We start from the raw sequence: 17,971 nt of genomic DNA on the forward strand, positions 1-17,971 counted from the left end.
ATGACCTCTTCACCCTTAAGTTGTAAAAGCACAATCTTGTGTTTGCCAAGATTTTAACAAAAGGTATTTAAGTAATCTCACTAATATCAACATATCAGAGGCCTTTGTAAATATATTTAAGTGTATGCCCTTAGACAACCCGGAGTTACCTTTGCTATAATGTATATTATAACAGATAACCCTCCTGTTCATCATGGCTGAGCAGGGAAAATGCGCTCATTTTTTTCTCCGACACAAACAGATTGTTGTTTGCCCAAATTACATTGAAAAAAAATGGATTGCTTGTTTCCAGGAGTCTGAAAGGTAGCTACTGGGGTTGAAAATATTTAAGGTGGCCCATTTTTACAATGAAACATTCCTTGTTCATTCTTCCAACAGCATCAAGCAGATCATTGAAAGCTGACACTGAAGTGGCGGTACACTTCCCTGCAGTTACTGCATGTATCCCACACAGCATGGAAAGATTTGAACCACTGAATGTTAATTTAAAAGTGGTGTAGTGACCATTCCAAATCTCCGGATGACAAATTCCAAGTCAGTGTCAGTGTGCAGTTTGCCTTCTCATGTCTTCTTTGATTTTTCTCTGCAGATATTCATGCAGATTAATTAACCCCATCAGTGAATGTGTGACTGGGTCCTGAGATACAATAGGTACACCTCATCCGGGGTTGGTTCCTGTCTTGCACCCAACGCTCCATGACATGTCTCCACAATCCTGTGGGCAATGAATGGAAGGACATGAAGTTTGTGGCTCTTGATACCATCATTCTATTCTCTGAATTCCAAATCAAACATAAAATAAACAAACGTGTAGCTTGTACATCAAAAAAGAAAGACTAACACCTTTATAAACAATTAGTGATCTAGTCTGAGTAAACATGTGGCTTTACATTTTGGCATCATTTTCATACTTTTATGTGTGAAAGCATTTAAAATGAAAATGTGGCAAGCCAGGCCCTTAAACAGTTCCTGCTATTTCTATCAGTCATTTGTTCATTTGTTTTCTGAACCCACTCACAGAGCACAGCACAGCACACATATAAACACAGACACACACACACAGACACACTGTCAGGGATGCCAGGGGCCATGACCCGGCCGGGACGCCAGGAGGGACCGGAAGAGGGTCAGAGCCCTGCCTGGATCACGTGGGGTTTGCCTTCCGGGTTGCTTTGGGGGCCACGGGTCAAGGGCATGGAAGCCTTTCCCTGTAGGGGCCCGTGGTCACCGCCAGGAGGCACCCCAGTGCCTTGGGGACCTGTTACCCCAGTACTTCCGCCACACCAGGAAGTGCTGGGGGCAAGATTTATGACGGCGCCCGGAGAGCAGCCGGGAGGACAGCCGGCACTTCCGCCACATTGGGGCGTGGCCAGAAGAAGATTGCCGGGAACACCTGGGGCTCACCCGGGTCCTCTATAAAAGGAGCCGTCTCCATTCATTCGAGGCTAGAGTCGGGTGGAAGAAGGACGAGGCAGGAGAGAGTGGAGGCGGCCCGAAGAAAGGCATTGTGGCCAGGACTTTGTGTGTGATTTGGGGGTTTTGTGCACGTGATTAAGGTCTGTGTGACCATTGGACTGGGTCTTTGTGACCTTTATTGTAAAATATTGTGTTTAATAAACGTGTGGTGGTTTTAAGACAACATGTCCGCCTGTCTGTGTCCGGGCAAAGTTCACAACACACATACACTCCTTCACACCAGTGTCACCCATAGAGATGTATTGTCAGAGGCTGGAACTAGAAATGTGCTGATTGAACAGAGTTTCATTTATTTCATGCTTAATTTTGCATTTAGCAACATGGCTGTGGTGTCATTTACTGTGATTGGTGTTCTTTATTAATTTTGTAACACTTTCCTGAGGAGTGTTTGGGACTTCCTGGTGGTTATTCTGGGGTTTCAGAGGTTGAGGAATTTGATTGAGGCATTTATTTCATGGCTCCTGACTATGTTGTAACTTTTTATTATCTTATTTTAGCACCATTTTGAACATTGATTTATAACTGTTGCCAAGGCAACCTCCCAGAATTCCTCAGGAGCATGCTCATGTGACGCCATAGGCATGACACTTTAAAAATTTAATTTATGCACTGTCCGGGTATCCATGTTTTAGATGGGTATACTTAACCGGTATTTTCGTTCTCGGTTTTCTCAGTTACTTTCCAGTTTACATTTCTGATTATTTTCTCACATTTCTAGCTGGGCAAAAGATCGGTTTGTCACTTTGGTTTCAACCCTGGCACATTTCCTGTTTTATTCTCATTTCATTTTCTGGTCCACAAATAAAAATCCTTCTTCTTTGACAGAACATAATTAAGGTGTTAGTACCCTGAAGATTTGAATTCTGCTATTATTTTTTTACTTTTAATTTTCTTCTGACTTAGTTAAGAATAATTTGCTGTATATTTCTATTGCTTCATACGGCATTTTGTCTTTACAGTAGACCCCGCGAAAACGCGATTCAGGGTTCGCGGCTGCAGTCGTTCACAGATTTTTCCTTAGAACCTAACTAATAATTGTTAGCGGAAACTGCAAATGTCCTCTGGCTTTTTTCTGGCTTTTTTGTGGCAATACTGCACTGTAGAGAGAACAGGAAGCATCCGTAGAGGAAAACATGGCTTGGGATGGTGAAAGTAGCTAATCTGAGAGCGTACTCTACTTGAATTTGAAACTGTAACTCCCGGCAGTCCCTCCAGTGGCTCTGATTGGTCTTCTGCTGTGGGTGCAGGAGCTTTTGGGGGTCAAAGGATGTCAGCATGGTATTTGAAAAGGGGGCCGGTGACCAAAAGAAAAAAAAAGTTTTTGTAATTTGTGTTTTAAGTTCCTGTCTCTCTGCCTGCCTTCTGTTGGGTTACCTGTACTTACTCGTTTTGTCCTGGATCGTTTCGTGGTTGGGGTCTGAATTGTCTGCCGTCTGCCTCTGTACATGAGGACTGTAAGTGGATTCATTGCTATCCTGCAAAGAAAGGAGCGCTCCTGAACCCGTCCACCCGTCTTCACCATTTCAGGAACTACCGGTAGGACTATCTTTACATTCCCATTAAACATGCGGATCTCTGAACTCTCGATCTTCATCATTACATTTAATCCGTTGCTGTTTTTCATGGACTTTACTGTGTGTGTTTTGTTGGTGCTTTGTTGTATTTAATGTATAATCGCCATAAGGGGAACAAGGGTAATATAATTTTCATTTGTTTTCATTACATTCTTTATTTGCTGTTTGATTACCGGTTTGCTTTGTTTTTCTTTCTGTTTGTGAGTGCCTGCGGGCCGGGTCAAGGCTGGGTGCATCCCTGGAATCTCCACCATAAAAATAAATAAATCGCTGTCTTCTTGATGGTGCGAATCTTAGTGGCACCGGACCGCTACAGCTTTATTGATTTCTCCTTGCTGCTGATTGACTGCTGCCCTGTGATTCATCTCCAGCTGAGTGTTCTCGTGTTTTTTGTTTTGTTTTTCTTAATCCTTAAACCGTCGCAACCAGCTATAACCGTTTTCCATTGACATTTTCCAGCACGTAGGAGGCGCGTATATTCGGCAACGTACATTCATTGAATGCCGCAACCGGCTATTGTCGGTTCCCAGTGCAATTTACCAGCATGCCGGAGCTGATCAGTCAATGCCGTACATTCGTTGAGCAGCCAGATCATGACCACTGCCGGCCCCTGCAGCCTCACTGTCCCTGGGATTGAGCCGCTGCACCAGACGAGACTGCAGTCATCAGCGTTTATCTCTGTGTGCTTGTGTGCAGCCAGTTCAAGCGCAGTTGGCTCAGTGAGTTTCATCAATGGCGTCAGTTGTACCTTGTACATATTGTTCCAGTAGTTTTTTAAATGGTTTTTACAGTTCATTGGCAGTGTGTAAAATGATCAGTGTTGCAGTAATTGTGATGCTCTTTGCATGAAAAAAAATACATGTTCCATTAAAATTTCACTTTTTCTTTGTGAATTGTGATGTTTACTTAAATTGTAGCAAAAAAGTGTTTGGCATCCAGGGATGCATTAACCCCCAAGTATGTGGCAGTTTAAGGGTTAAAGCCCCAAGATGCCGTCCAAACACCCTGCACCTTCTAAGGCTTCTGGCAATGAAAACGAGCTTGCATGAATTACAGTACATATAGCGGTAACATCGGTATTTTACATTCTAGCACTGCGGGTGACATATCAGTACAGTACTGTAGCGTATACGGGTTTACCTTTACATTCTTTTTTTAGGTAATGTATTAAGATGAAGTTGAAATGAAATTAAAGTGTTTTGGGGACATATTTAGGGTCTGAACTATAAAAATAGCCATTTTTTTAGCCATATTCATAAGTCACGGTTTTTCTAGGAATGTAACCCCCGCAAATTTCGAAGGTGTACTGTACATGGGTGCATCCCTTTTGTTTTTGGTTGTCACCTTGGTTGCTACCATGCGACAACAGGAATTGTGTGATGTATGAAGTCATCAGTGTAAAGCTGAGTGTTGTGCACTTCCTGATTGTCCAGGATTGTGGATAATTCTCAAACACCTGTAGCTACCCTTATTTTAAATTCACGGTTAATGAACTTGTTGGCAATGTATCTTTTGACTTTGATTTTGACTTCTACTTAGTGTTTGGGTTTTCACTCAGATTGTTTATTAAACTTAAGGGACAATTTGGTTTGTTTTTGATGCATAGAATGATCTTCCTGGTTGGCACTCTTTATTTATTGATCAACAACGGTGTCATCACCTAGTGTCTGAGCTTCTTAAGGAATCTTCACTGTCACTTTGTGTCAGGACAAAATCTGTTAGTCTTTACTTTATACAGCGTGATTACCTGCATTCACGTTCACAAGGTACTTTACAGACAAAGGAAAATTCAAATTTGTTATAAGAAAGACAAACAAATCACTTTAATAAAAGTTACATATGACGAATATAGATAGCAGCGCACTCAAAATACTAAGAGGAACAAGGAAGTATTTCTGACAAAATTTTAAAGCGAGGAAGGAAGTCTAGAGGTTATTTGCACGTGAGAAGTCCTTCCATTCATCATGAAACCAATTTAAATCTGTTCAGCCCTGAGGTGGGGATGGACCCCAGATGAGATGTCAGTCTATGATTGGTTTCATCCATACATGCATACATGAAGCCAAGTAATATTTATATACACAGTTTTTAGAATATGGGAGGAGAAATGGAGATCCTGGAGAAAATAAATATCTGTGCTGACTTGGGAAGAATGTGCAGACTCCACAAAGACAGTTTCCTAGCCATACCTGAAGCCTGTATTCTGGAGCAGTGAGCTGGTGTGCCATGAGAAGTCCTACAGAGCTTTTAAAATCTAAACTTCTTTTACACTGGAAACAACTTATGTGTCATATTTACGGGTGAAGTTTTAAAATGAAAAATAATATTCAATGTTCTGCATTTTGAAATGTTTTGATGAAAGACAAATATCATAAAAAATGTGCAGGAATCAGAGCAAACACTTGCTTCTCATATAGGCTTCACATATTTGATTAATCTGAGGCTACAATCTCCTTGAATGTCTAAAGGTAACTATGAAACACAAGCTTTAAAAATAGTTTTAATTAAGAAGTGACATCTCTATCCTGCTACATGCTACTGGGAGTATGATGCAAATATAAAAACTGTTTGTAACTAGTATAGCAGTACTAGGTAACAGAATCAGACAGTTAAACAAATAAAATTTATAATTTGCCTGTTATATCTTTTGAAACATTAGAGTTATGTACACACTCTGGACCTTCTGTTCAGTTTCACGTGTCACTCTTTTGTTCCTTGCTAATTGAATACTTCATCAATGTGACTATTGTGAATTTAGAGCTTTTATGAACACTGTGACAGACTCAGACTTCTTGTAACAGTTACGGCCTTACTTGATCAAAGGTTTCATCAGACTATAATAGGATTCTTGTGTATATATATATTGTGGTAAGTGGCTGGGGGCGGTACCCAGCCGGGACACCAGGACCGGGAGAGGGAGTACGCATCCTCCGGACCACGAGAGGGCAGCTGCCCTGGTTGGTATAGGGACCACGGGAACGGAGCATGGAAGCTCAACCCTATAGGGGCCCTTTGTCACCACTAGGGGGTGCCCAAATGCCTGGACAGCCCTGGTCCTCAGTACTTCCGCCACACTGGGAAGTGCTGGGGGGACAAAGAACAGAGACACCCGGACTGCTTCTGGGTGCACAGCTGGCAGTTCCGCCACACCAGGGAAGGCTGGCAGAAGTTCATCGGGAGGCACCTGGAGCACGTCTGGGTGGATATAAAAGAGGCCACCTCCCTCCATTCAATAGCTGGAGTCGGGTGGAAGAAGGATGAAGCCTGGAGGAGAGGAGTGGAGGCGGTCAGAAGAGAGAGAAAGGCATTGTGAGAGGCCTGGACTTGAAGGGTGATTTGGTAAGGGAGTACTGAGGTGTGTGTGAACTGTAAATATGTACAATAAACGTATGTTGGTGCTTGAACCATCGGTGTCCGTCTGTCTGTACCCGGGCCAGCCTCCACAATGTATATATATATATATATATATATAAAAACAAGAACACTCTTAATAATATTACAGTTCTTTAGGATAGATTTCACAAGATGTCTGAAACTTTCCTTTAACACTGATGCTGACATGTTGCATCACACAATTTCTGCCTATTTGGCAGGTACATGTTCATGCTGCAAATCTCTTTTTCTACCACATCCCAAAGTGTTATATTGGACTCAGATCTGTGACTGTGAATGCCATTGAAGATCACTGAACTCATTATTATGTTCATGAATCTAGTTTGAGATGACTTTTGTCTTGTTGCATGGTGCATTGTCATGCTGGATGTAACCATTAGAAGATGGGCAAATTCTAACTATGACGGGAAACTCAAGCAATGATTGATCGGTATTAACAGACCCAAAGTGTGAAAACATTCCCTACACTATTACACTACCACCACCAGCCTGGACTATTGACACAAGGCAGGTTGGGTGCATTGATTCATGCTGTTAGTGCCAAATTCTGACCTTGCCATATGTGTGCCTCAGCAAAAATGGAGATTCATCAGACCAAGCTATGTGTTTCCAGTCTTCAACTGTCCAGTTTTGCTGGGCCTGTGCACACTGCAGCCTCAGCTTTCTGTTCTTGGCTGACAGTAGTGGAACTCAACCATGTCTTCTTCTGTTGTAGCCCATCTGACTGAATGTTTGACTTATTGTGCATTCTGAGATGCTTTTCTGCTCACCACAGTTGTACAGAGTGGTTATTAGTGTAACTGTGTCAGTTTAAACCAGTTTGTCCATCCTTCTCTGACTTGATGTTTTGTTTTTGCTGTTTGCACCATTCCGAGTAAACTCTAGAGACCGCTGTGCATGAAAATCCCAGGAAATCAGCAGTTAAAGAACTTATCATTTTTTTTCTCATTCTAACATTGTAACTGGGTGAAAGTAGGCCTGGGCACTCAAAGTGAACTGGCTGGTTCTATACAGAGTACTGTATGTCACTTTAGCCAGAGCTCTGTCTCTGGTGAAATCCAGATACATAAAGACTCCTCCTTTCAGGGAACTGCCTCGCCTGTTTTTATGGTGTCCCGGGTGGAAGAGGAGGAACCTTCTCCAAGCATTGTGAGAGGAGCTTGTCAAAGTCCTCTGATGTCCTCCTGCATTCGTGGTGGAGAGAGAGAAAGTAATTGGTGTCAGCACCCCCTCTTGTCCTGGGGTGGTATTGCTTACTTTCTCAGAGCCTGTATGGTGGTCCTTGTGTATATATATGTACAGGTAGCCATCGACTTATGACCTATGCATCACACAACCGTTTGGCATATGACCACTACTGTGTCTCACAGGCAAACAACAGTTTTCGTCACCCCAGCTCTGTATGCCATGGTTCATTCATCTCGATCTCAGTTTTTACCTGCAGCAGTTTCAGCTACGTTGAGTTACATTTATTTTACAGTTACAGGAGAAAAAGGCAATTGATATCAACACAAAAATGAAGGTGATCATGCAGTATAAAGGGAGGAAAGAACGTGCCACGAAGGGGTAATACAACCACACATAACTCCTTTACTTGTTAATGTTTATTATTGACATGCTGAAATGTTAAAACAGAAAACATATGAGTCCTCAAACTCTGCCGGTACAATTCCTCCTCGAACAGTTGACACAGTGAACACACAAAGGAAGGATTCATGAAGCTGTTCGACTCCCATTTGTGCAACAGTAATAAAATAATTGCAAATACATAATAATAAAATGAAAAATAATTAACAAACAATGAATAGAAAATCTACAGAATGTGCTAAGAATGATGATAAAAAAAGGATATAAAGCAAACAATATGACTTAAGGCATTTATTATACAGTACTATAGATACAGTCAGGTTTGAACACATATACCGGTCCAGATTGACTGGTCCGTCAGAACCGAATGAGATTCTAAGTCAATGACTTCCTATATTCCTATAACAAAATTCCCTATCCCACTTAATTCAGGCGAGAGTCTCGAGCACTAGACAGGAACCAGTCCTGAACAGGGTGCCACTGCATCATAGGCCCCAGTCCAATATGTGCTAAAATTAAAGCCTTAAAGTCCTGGGTTTGAACCCCCGGCTGTTTTCGGTCTCTGACAACCTTGCATGTTTTCCTTGCGTCTAGATGGGTTTTATCCTTGTACTCCACCACTGTAAACAGACTCTATGTGTGGTTAGTTCTGCATTTGGAACCGATGTTTCATTAGCTACTGGAATCCTGAACTGGAATAAGTTACATCAGGAGTGGATCAGTTTAAACAAAAAGTAAATAACACTTGTGATTTTTTTTCTTTTCATTTAGAACATCTTCTTTATCACTTTGTCTAACGCAGAGTCTCCAAGCGTGATTATAACATGCCATTTCATCAGGAGACTCCACACAGTGCCGTCTGGTGTGGGGGGCTTAGAGGTGGCACCTTTAACTACAGTATCGCTGATGTCATCGACAACACCGCAATGAAATTACATTTCTCAAGCGGTTACATAATAGTTAAACCTAATTTAGTCAGAGCACTTTTCTTTAGTGCTTAGAATGGCTGACTTTGACCAAATCCAAGGCATTTGAGGTGAAATTAAGGAGCAATTATTGTCTCAGTCATAATAAAAACCAAATACTCTTCAGACGAGCCAGCCAGCTCACATACAAAGAGGGGGGAGTGAGAGGGGAGTGCTCCTATCAGGCAGGGTGGATTGCTGCAGTTTCACATGGTCTTAATGGCTAACTAAAGCTAGGTTAGACAGGTACACAAAGGCCATAAACCATATTCTGGGCTGTTCTAGCATGGTTGCCAGGAAACCTAGAAAGGTAAATGGTTTAATCACTTAAAAAGGAGTAAGGTTAACAAAGGACGTCGATTTCTACTTCTAAAGTCAGACAAGATCATTCAGATCACATGGTGGCTAAGGCTGTACTCTTTACAACCTGATCACAAACTCCCTAAGCCTCTTAAAAAGGCAGCTGGACTCATGCTTTGGCTAATCCTCACTGAATTATCTTTTTCTTACTTCAGGTTTGACTATATGGAAAAGGTGACATCAGTAATAATAGTGTCATTTTGATAGAGCCAATGAAAATGTGCTTGGCTTTTTGTTCTTTATTTCGCCTTATACAATTTCTTATATTAGGAATTTGTTAGTTTTCGCATACCTCTTGGGGTCAGAACCCAAGATCAGCCATTGTACAGCACCCCTGGAGCAATTGAAGGTTAAGTGTCTTGCTCAAGGGCCCTGCAGAGTAGGATCTCTTTTGGCAGTGACAGGGATTCAAACCGGCAGCCTTTGGGATACCAGCGCAGATCCTTAGCCTCAGAGCCACCACTCCACCCTATAATGAAGCATATTGCAATTCACTGTCAAAAAAAAAAAATATTTTATTTGCAATGGGATCCTAAAACAGGATCATTTCATTGAAAATTATTCTTTTAAATATGTACCAGTTGTAGGAAAAACTGCTTCAAGTATCATGGCTATTATTTCGAAAATGAATATCCTATGCCATTGGCAATGGGTGGGACAAGCAGCCCGCTTTCATACTGGGTAATCAAACAAAAGGCTGGTTGGCACAACATGCTGTGCTTATTATGATAAAACTAATAACCAAAAAAGTGAACAAATAATAAAAAGACTACACTGTGAAGAGAATCACTATCGTCACACTTAGCAGACCTCTTATTCTGGGTGTGTGTATTATGTCTTCTAGGGGGTGTTAGCACACCAATTTTCAGGATAGCGGAGATGATGGGCACAGTCAAATTGGCAAAAGTTCCATTTCCTTTCAAGTTCAGAGGAAAACTGCTTCTCTTTCCATCTTAATTTCTTTTAAAGTTCCTGACAGTGAGAGACCAGGCATTGTGGTTCGTGGAAGTCCATTTCATCCTTCTTGGTGGGTTCAAGCTCCTTAGACTTCCCTCTGGGGCATGTCCTGTTCTCTTGATTTTGGGTTCTGTCCTGAACAGAGAAATTAAGACATTCTGAGGCACTTAAGGTTTTTATTACCTTTCTAGTGGTTTTCTAGCAGAAACATGGGCGTAAATTTACAACCTTACACTGGTCCAGTGGTTCTCAACCTGTGGGGCAGGCCCCCCTAGGGGGGCACGAAGATGTGAAAAAAAGAAAACAAGAATCAAAAATATGAAAAAAACATCTGTTGAAACCAAAACAAATTAACTTAAACTACATTCTGATACTAGAACAATAAATATAGAGTTAGATAGATAAATGTCAATAAAAGTTAAGTAGGTATAATAAAATATGCATCTACATTTCAAAAAAATGTTTAAAACTGTTATGAAAACTCGGGTCGCAAATACTTAAAGGTTGAGAAACGCTGCGCTGGTCAATGAAAAAATGAGAGGCTTAGGCAACGTCCGTGCTGCAACGCCTTTAAATGATAATGAACTTCTTCCAAATCAGTAGAAATATCCTTGAAGGCATGGCAAGCTGTCAGCCACAGAATTTACTGTAACCTGGAAACTGTAGCAACTAGTATATTATTCACCTTTTGTGCATGTATGCAGCATTCAGACTGTACAAAACACCATTTAGATACATACTGGTAAGAAACACAAGTGCCATGGAATTTGTAACTATATTTCTTGTTAGTCCTTTCATTCATCCAAGCTATATGTTAAATTAATTTTGTAGACCAGATCAAATTTGCACTTCATAATCCTCCCCTTTTCTCTCTCATTTATTTCTAAGTATTTTATTAACGCAGATATTTCATAATGCATATTCACCATTGTAAATTGAACAAGTGAGCTGGAGGGCTCCTGTATTTTACTATTGTAAATACTAACTGTATTTGGCTAAGAAAACAGGAAACAGTTAAAACCAAAATGTAGCTGTTTTAAACTAAAAATAGGCAATTATGTGAGTTAACTAAAAATAAGCCCAATAACCATACTGCTTTAGCAGCAAATATAGGGGTCTTAATTAAGAAATCATTTGAGGTGAAGGCATGTAGCCACTGTGGCCCTCCAGAACTGTGTGTGTGGATCTCTGCTCTAACAGTGAAATGAAAACACAACCAAGCAATATGGTAAAATGCAAAGTTTCATTATTAGCCGGGACTGTCTTCTAAGTAGGTAACTGGTTGGAATGAAAACCTGCCGTCACTGCGGTCCTCCAGAAACCGTGATCAAGGATCTTTTATTGTCATTCCAACATTTATGTGCAGAGACAAAATTTGATACTTAGGTCCCATTAATTAAACAGTGTCCACAATAACCACATAAAAAAAAATTACATAAAAAAAAAATAGCCCCTTAACCCCATAGACTTTGTTATAAGGGTATCACAGAAAAATGATAAATAAAATGAAATAACTTTAATATATAAATACAGTAAGAAACTATGGCTAAAATAAATATTATTATAATTAGGAGCAGCAAATAGTTTAGTTCATGAGACTACTGAAACAAAACGCAAAGTATAGTATAAGTCAGAGAGACTGTACAGTCAGATGTAGTGATGATGTATTCATTAGTCTGACAGCATCCAAGTAGAAGCTGCTCCTCAGCCTGGTAGTGCTAGCCCACAAGCTGCACAATCTCCTGTCTGATGGGAAGGGGGCAAACAGTCCATGTGCAGGATGAGTGACATCTTCCATAATGGAGTGGGCTTTACTTTGGCACCTGCTGGTGAGTGAAGATCCCTGCTATATACTGTACGTAAACACAAAATACTATATGACTCGATAAATGCATTTGTGTAGCAAACTAAAAGCAGAATATGTAGAACAGTAATATAACCTAACATAACATTACCAGAGCAGGTAATTCAGGGAATCTGAGGATTGGAGTTTATCCTAGCAGAAGGAAGAATATCTTTTCTTAAAGCAATAATGGAGAATGATATACCACTAATAGCAGTTAAAGTACATAATATGTGGTAGAACCCATTTCATTCATCACAACTCTTCTGTCTTGTTTTACTTGGAAAGGGTAAAACTATGACAGCGTAATTGGTAATATGATCCTAAAGTTAGCATATGGTTGTGGCTGCTGCCGTAGTGGATCATAGCCACCATTGGTACTTGCTGCATATAATCCACAAAGCTGTTGTAAAAATTAGCAGTCCATCAATCAATTCATTTATTCGTTTGTTCATTCTTTTCCTGAACCTCTTCTTTTCAGTACTATCATATAGATAGATAGATAGATAGATAGATAGATAGATAGATAGATAGATAGATAGATAGATAGATAGATAGATAGATAGATAGATAGATAGATAGATAGATAGATAGATAGATAGATACTTTATTAATCCCAAGGGGAAATTCACATACTCCAGCAGCAGCATACTGATAAAAAACAATATTAAATTAAAGAGTGATAAAAATGCAGGTAAAACAGACGATAACTTTGTATAATGTTAACGTTTACCCCACTGAGTGAAATTGAAGAGTCGCATAGTGTGGAGGAGGAACGATCTCCTCAGTCTGTCAGTGGAGCAGGGCAGTGACCGGAATCTGCCGCTGAAGCTGCTCTTCTATCTGGAGATGATCCTGTTCAGTGGATGCAGTGGATTCTCCATGATTGACAGGAGCCTGCTCAGCGCCCGTCGCTCCATCACAGATGTCATACTGTCCAGCTCCGTGTCTACAATAGAGCCTGCCTTCCTCACCAGTTTGTCCAGGCTTCTTCTTTATGCTGCTTCCCCAGCACACCACCGCGTAGGAGAGGGCGCTCGCCACAACTGTCTGATAGAACATCTGCAGCATCTTATTGCAGATGTTGAAAGACGCCAGCCTTCTAAGGAAATATAGTCGGCTCTGTCCTCTCTTGCACAGAGCATCAGTATTGTTTTATTATTTATTAAATAACATTTGGCACAAGGCATGGATCAGGCCTGAAGTGTATGCCAGTTCACTGCAGGGCAATTTTCTCACATACATCCTGGTACTTACTATAGTTGGCTACTTAAAGATTAAGTGCATGTCCTCAGAAAACAAGATAGAAATCTATCTATATAAAAGTCAATGTGTGTGTGTGTATATGTATATATGTTACAGCATCACATCCGAACAGCTGCAGTGATTTTCATGAAACTTGGTGCACATGTTTCTCAGTGATCGACTAAAAATACTGTAGAGTGAAATCAACCCTAACCTGCCCCCTTCTGGGTAGGGTGGGGGATGATCTTATGGTCTTGTATGCATGTTATCATCCAGTTGACACTTGGAACAACCACCAGAAGGCGAAATGGAGGGGACTGCCAACATTCTTTATGTTTGAGTGCCTCCGCACCCCTGTTGCTTTTGAAATTAAATAGAATTGGCCGGTTCCGAGTGTCAACTGGATGATAACATATATACAAGACCACAAGACACGCACATTAGTGAGTCTTCATTGTTTATTAATTTATTTTTATTTTTAAAGTTGTGTTTTTTTTTATTATATTTTTCTCAAACAATTAAAAGAAAAAACACTTTATTTTCCTCCCAGGCAATGCTGGGTATTTCAGCTAGTAGATGATAAAACAGAAATAAAGGAATATTTCAGAATTCTTAAGGGTGAGTTTGTATTGGATGGCCTGCCAGAAAAGCCATGTCTGCATGTCAGAAGTATAGAGTCGACACCACTTGATTTACTATTTGAAAGAGCAGGCTATTGGACTTCACAAGCATTTGTATCTACAGTAACAGAATGTACATCAAGTGTATCCGTCAACGGTTGGCTCTTTGCATTTGATGAAGTTAGTGTAAGGCCAGGCTCCCCCATAAACATGAATTAGGTTAAACAGGCTTGGAAACTGGATACGGAGATGTTTTGTATTTCTGAGCTTTGTTGCCATGAACATTTCTCCTAGGATTTCTAATTCCTCAGGGAAGTAAAAATAGAATGAATGAGATTTCAGTGTCTGTGCTATAACATCAGGGCTTATGAGGCAGTCAGAATGGCCTTTAATTAAGACGATTTCAACTGAACTGAAAACAGTATGGCTTTGGAGGCTTGAGTCACAAATGTAATTTGTAAGATTTATAAAGTTTGTTAATTGTAAATATCTGTCTTGATAAAAAATCTATTTCCCGATTTACAGCTTTCAGTTATACAGGGGACCACAAAACAAGACTGAATCTTTATATCTCTATATGAACAAGAGAAATGCCCTTAATATTTGTTTTCTATTTTTTATTCATTTTATTTGCCCCAGTATGTTTGTCAGGGTCATTGGAAAGCTAAAACTAATTCTAAGTGCGAGTCAGGAACACACTGAGGCAGGACCCTCAATATCTGTGGCAGGAAACACTTTGGCTGTGGTTTGAATTGCAATTTTATTTTCTATAGCAACTAATTCTTTACATTGTGCTGAAAGGTACAATGACAATAAATTGAAGTAAAGTTTGGTTTTCAAATTTAGAAGAAGAGATTTAAAACTAATAATGTGTCAGTCTAGTGAAGAAGGCACTAAAGATAAACATAAAAAGTGAATTTTATTAAACCCATCCAATTTCTGAGGCTGCTTTTTCTGGCACAGTTTTGTGTCATTCCACCGCTGCAGCTGTAATTGTGCGAGGCAACTTCTTGAATGCATAGTTATGGACGATAAAGGATAACCATTCACTGTCGTAAGTTGTTTAATGGACTCTGGGCTAGCTATTTCTGTATGAAAAACTGTAAAAATGTTCTTTTTCAGAGAGCCTGGTGCTGTATACCAAGCAATTTTCTCGTCTGATTCAGGAGATTCTTGAGTTAAGGCCAAAGATTATATTATCTCTTGCACTGTGGTGAACTGATGTAATGATTGGTATAAAGAAAAAAATTTGCTGTATTTTTTCATATTTATTCACTAAATGCGTGCAGTTATTTCCTGACTAAATGTTCATTGTTATTTCTATTTTTTCTTTGCTGCAGCGCCAGCCAAAATATGGTCGAAGCTACGAAAACAAAGGAATAGACGCACATGACTTCTAAAGAAGGACTTAGCTGAATCGAATAACTTCACTAAAGTACTAAACAAACACATCAAGACAATGGATTCTACCCAAGGCCAACCTTTTAAAAGGTGCATTTCTATGTTTAAATGGTCGACTTGAATCTCCTACAAAGATAAAAACCAAGGAACTGAGATAAATATGGAATCAACGTGACCTGCAAAAATGAAAAACATCCTTGATTTAATCCCAGATTAAAACTCTTTTGTCTTTGGGATAAAGAGAAAAACCAGCTGAAGCCCTCAAGAGAATGGAAAATGTAAAAGAATTCAGATTTGAACATGGGATGATGGGGAGGAGTATTACTTTTGTTGTTGGTGGTGGTGGTCAGAAAACTCAGTCAAATATTTTTGGTTTACTGACCAAAAACTGACATTTGCCAAATGTGACCCTGGTAACATCTGTTGATCCTAATGCAACTGAGCTCTTAGCTGCTAATATCATTTATTAGAATTCTTGATTTACCTGATTTGGGCTTTTATCTTGTTTTTTAATAATTGTTCAAAATGTTAATGGTCATGTGGTGTAACCAAACCCATTTATCCTCCTCAATTGTGAACCATGCCCCTTTGTTAAGGCACAGTAACAGCAAGGCCCATTCTGCCCCAATGACACATGTTTTTAGGTAAGCACCTTGCTTTGCTTCAGTGTTCAACCGAAGAAAATCGTTTTGTAAACTGTGTGGTTTTAAGGTCATGTTCATCTAATATTTAAGAATGATAGCATTAGGTATTTTGAAAACGACACATTAGCCGTAACTGTTGGCTTTGTTTCATTTCAATCCATGCTTCACCTTTTGCTTTCATCCTAACCTAAGGCTCACTAGCTAACAACTGATATTTTTGAAAATGTCTTCATACAAAACCACTAGCCTTTATGGTACCTCCTCAATGGCAGCACTCCTTTTTGTCAAAGGCTATAAAAGTACACCTTAAAGAAGTCAAGATCTGATGTGGGGTGTCTGCTCACAGTGGCCTGGCACACCAACCCATGGCACAGAGGATAACATTGAGTAACACATCTCTTAATCAACACACAAGTGGGAAAAAAACACCACCTGTACTTGGGCATCATAGGTAGAGTTTTGAAGGGCATTTTGACTATTGGAGAAAATTGTTTAGTGTCACAATTGCCAAATTTAAATATTTAAGCTCAGATGGGTCACCAGGATCAGTTTTGGGAGCTATGAATGTACTGGAAAAATTAAAATCAAGACAGACTGACTAAACCGAAACCCTCAAGGCATTCAAAACAAACATTTTATTTTCTATTTTCAGGAAAACTGAACAATTTAAAGAGATTTTAGCTTAGGAACAGGGTGTCCGTTTTGCATTGGCCTTTATTTTTTAACATTTCATCAGACATGTCCTAGGGTAACGTTGGGTTCAAAAGCCACGGGTCAACCAAAACACCAGGTAGATATTCTTTCTGTCAGTCTCAGCGCTCTGTTGTTTTGGATATATACAAAATGCTTTTTTTTGCCAAATAATTTCAAATGTAACAATTCCGACAAACTGATATTTCACTTTTTTGGCTGGAAAGTACAGTACTTGGTTGCCTTTTGCTGGCAAATGCTCATGTAGCCTTTATAGCATTAGGCAGAAATCACAAAAAAGCAAAAATGTGATGAAATGAGAATAAGGAGGCAGTAATTACATTTATCTAATACAATATTGCAAGTCAAGACATTTGAAAAGAATGCAAATATTCATATCTTTTTTTTGTTTTTGCAAAATGTAAATTAATGTATGCAAAATATTTTGTAACCATGCAGGTTTAAAAAAAAATATCTGCCAAGAGTTTTTTTCTGCAATGTTTTGCACAGCATATTTTTGTATTTCTTGTCATATATTTAAGAATATTGTTTAATACGTTTTCTCCACTCTGCTGCTCTGTACAAGCCTGGGTCAATGTTTATTTACTTACTGTTGAAGTTTGTTAGAAGCGTCCATGTGCAATACACCTGATGATTGTTTTTTATGCTCTGGTTGGGGTTTTTAATTATAATTAACAAAGAGGACTACTAGTTTTTATTGTTCAGCAATTTGCTACTCAGCTCACTTTCCAGCAGTGGCTGCCGATATCCATAATAATTGGAAGACACATTTTTTTTTCTACTTAATTTCATATGAGTTGTCTTCTTGGTTCCCAATTTCTGAGCACTGCTTTTAAATAATCTCAGAGCTTCTGCTCTTTTTCTTGCTAAGGCAAGATGAATTCTGTTCATGAGTTTTGGTTCATAGAATTGTCTTCCATGTCTTTAACTGACTTGTTATGTTTTTTTTTTTTTTTTAATTAGTTCATTCTCCCCAACCTGATCTGTTTAAAGCTGGGAAGGTTAATTTTACAAAATAGGTATGAATGACTGTCAGATAACAGTTTTACAAGTGTAGCATAGATTACATTTTTAGACTCTTAGGCAGGACTGAGGGGGTCACAGGCCTATTTCTGCTGCAATGGGTATCACCCAACTCTGGGGGTAACAGCACTCCATTTGCAAGACTACAGGCTTACTGCATTTGTGACTTGTA

The 17,971-nt window shown here is 39.6% G+C and overlaps 1 protein-coding gene across 1 annotated transcript in view; it reads left to right on the forward strand.

The window, feature by feature from the left end:
* LOC120528217 (uncharacterized threonine-rich GPI-anchored glycoprotein PJ4664.02-like) overlaps positions 1-17,418 on the forward strand; it is an 85,340-nt gene extending 67,922 nt beyond the window's left edge. The window contains exon 7 of the mRNA XM_039752321.1: positions 15,361-17,418. Within this exon, the coding sequence (XP_039608255.1) occupies positions 15,361-15,420 (60 nt within the window). The 3' untranslated portion in view covers positions 15,421-17,418. The remainder of the gene's footprint in view (positions 1-15,360) is intronic.
* The last annotated feature ends 553 nt before the right edge of the window (positions 17,419-17,971 follow it).

This window comes from Polypterus senegalus, chromosome 1 (genome assembly GCF_016835505.1).
Source record: "Polypterus senegalus isolate Bchr_013 chromosome 1, ASM1683550v1, whole genome shotgun sequence".
In the NCBI taxonomy this organism is placed as follows: Eukaryota; Metazoa; Chordata; class Cladistia; order Polypteriformes; family Polypteridae; genus Polypterus; species Polypterus senegalus.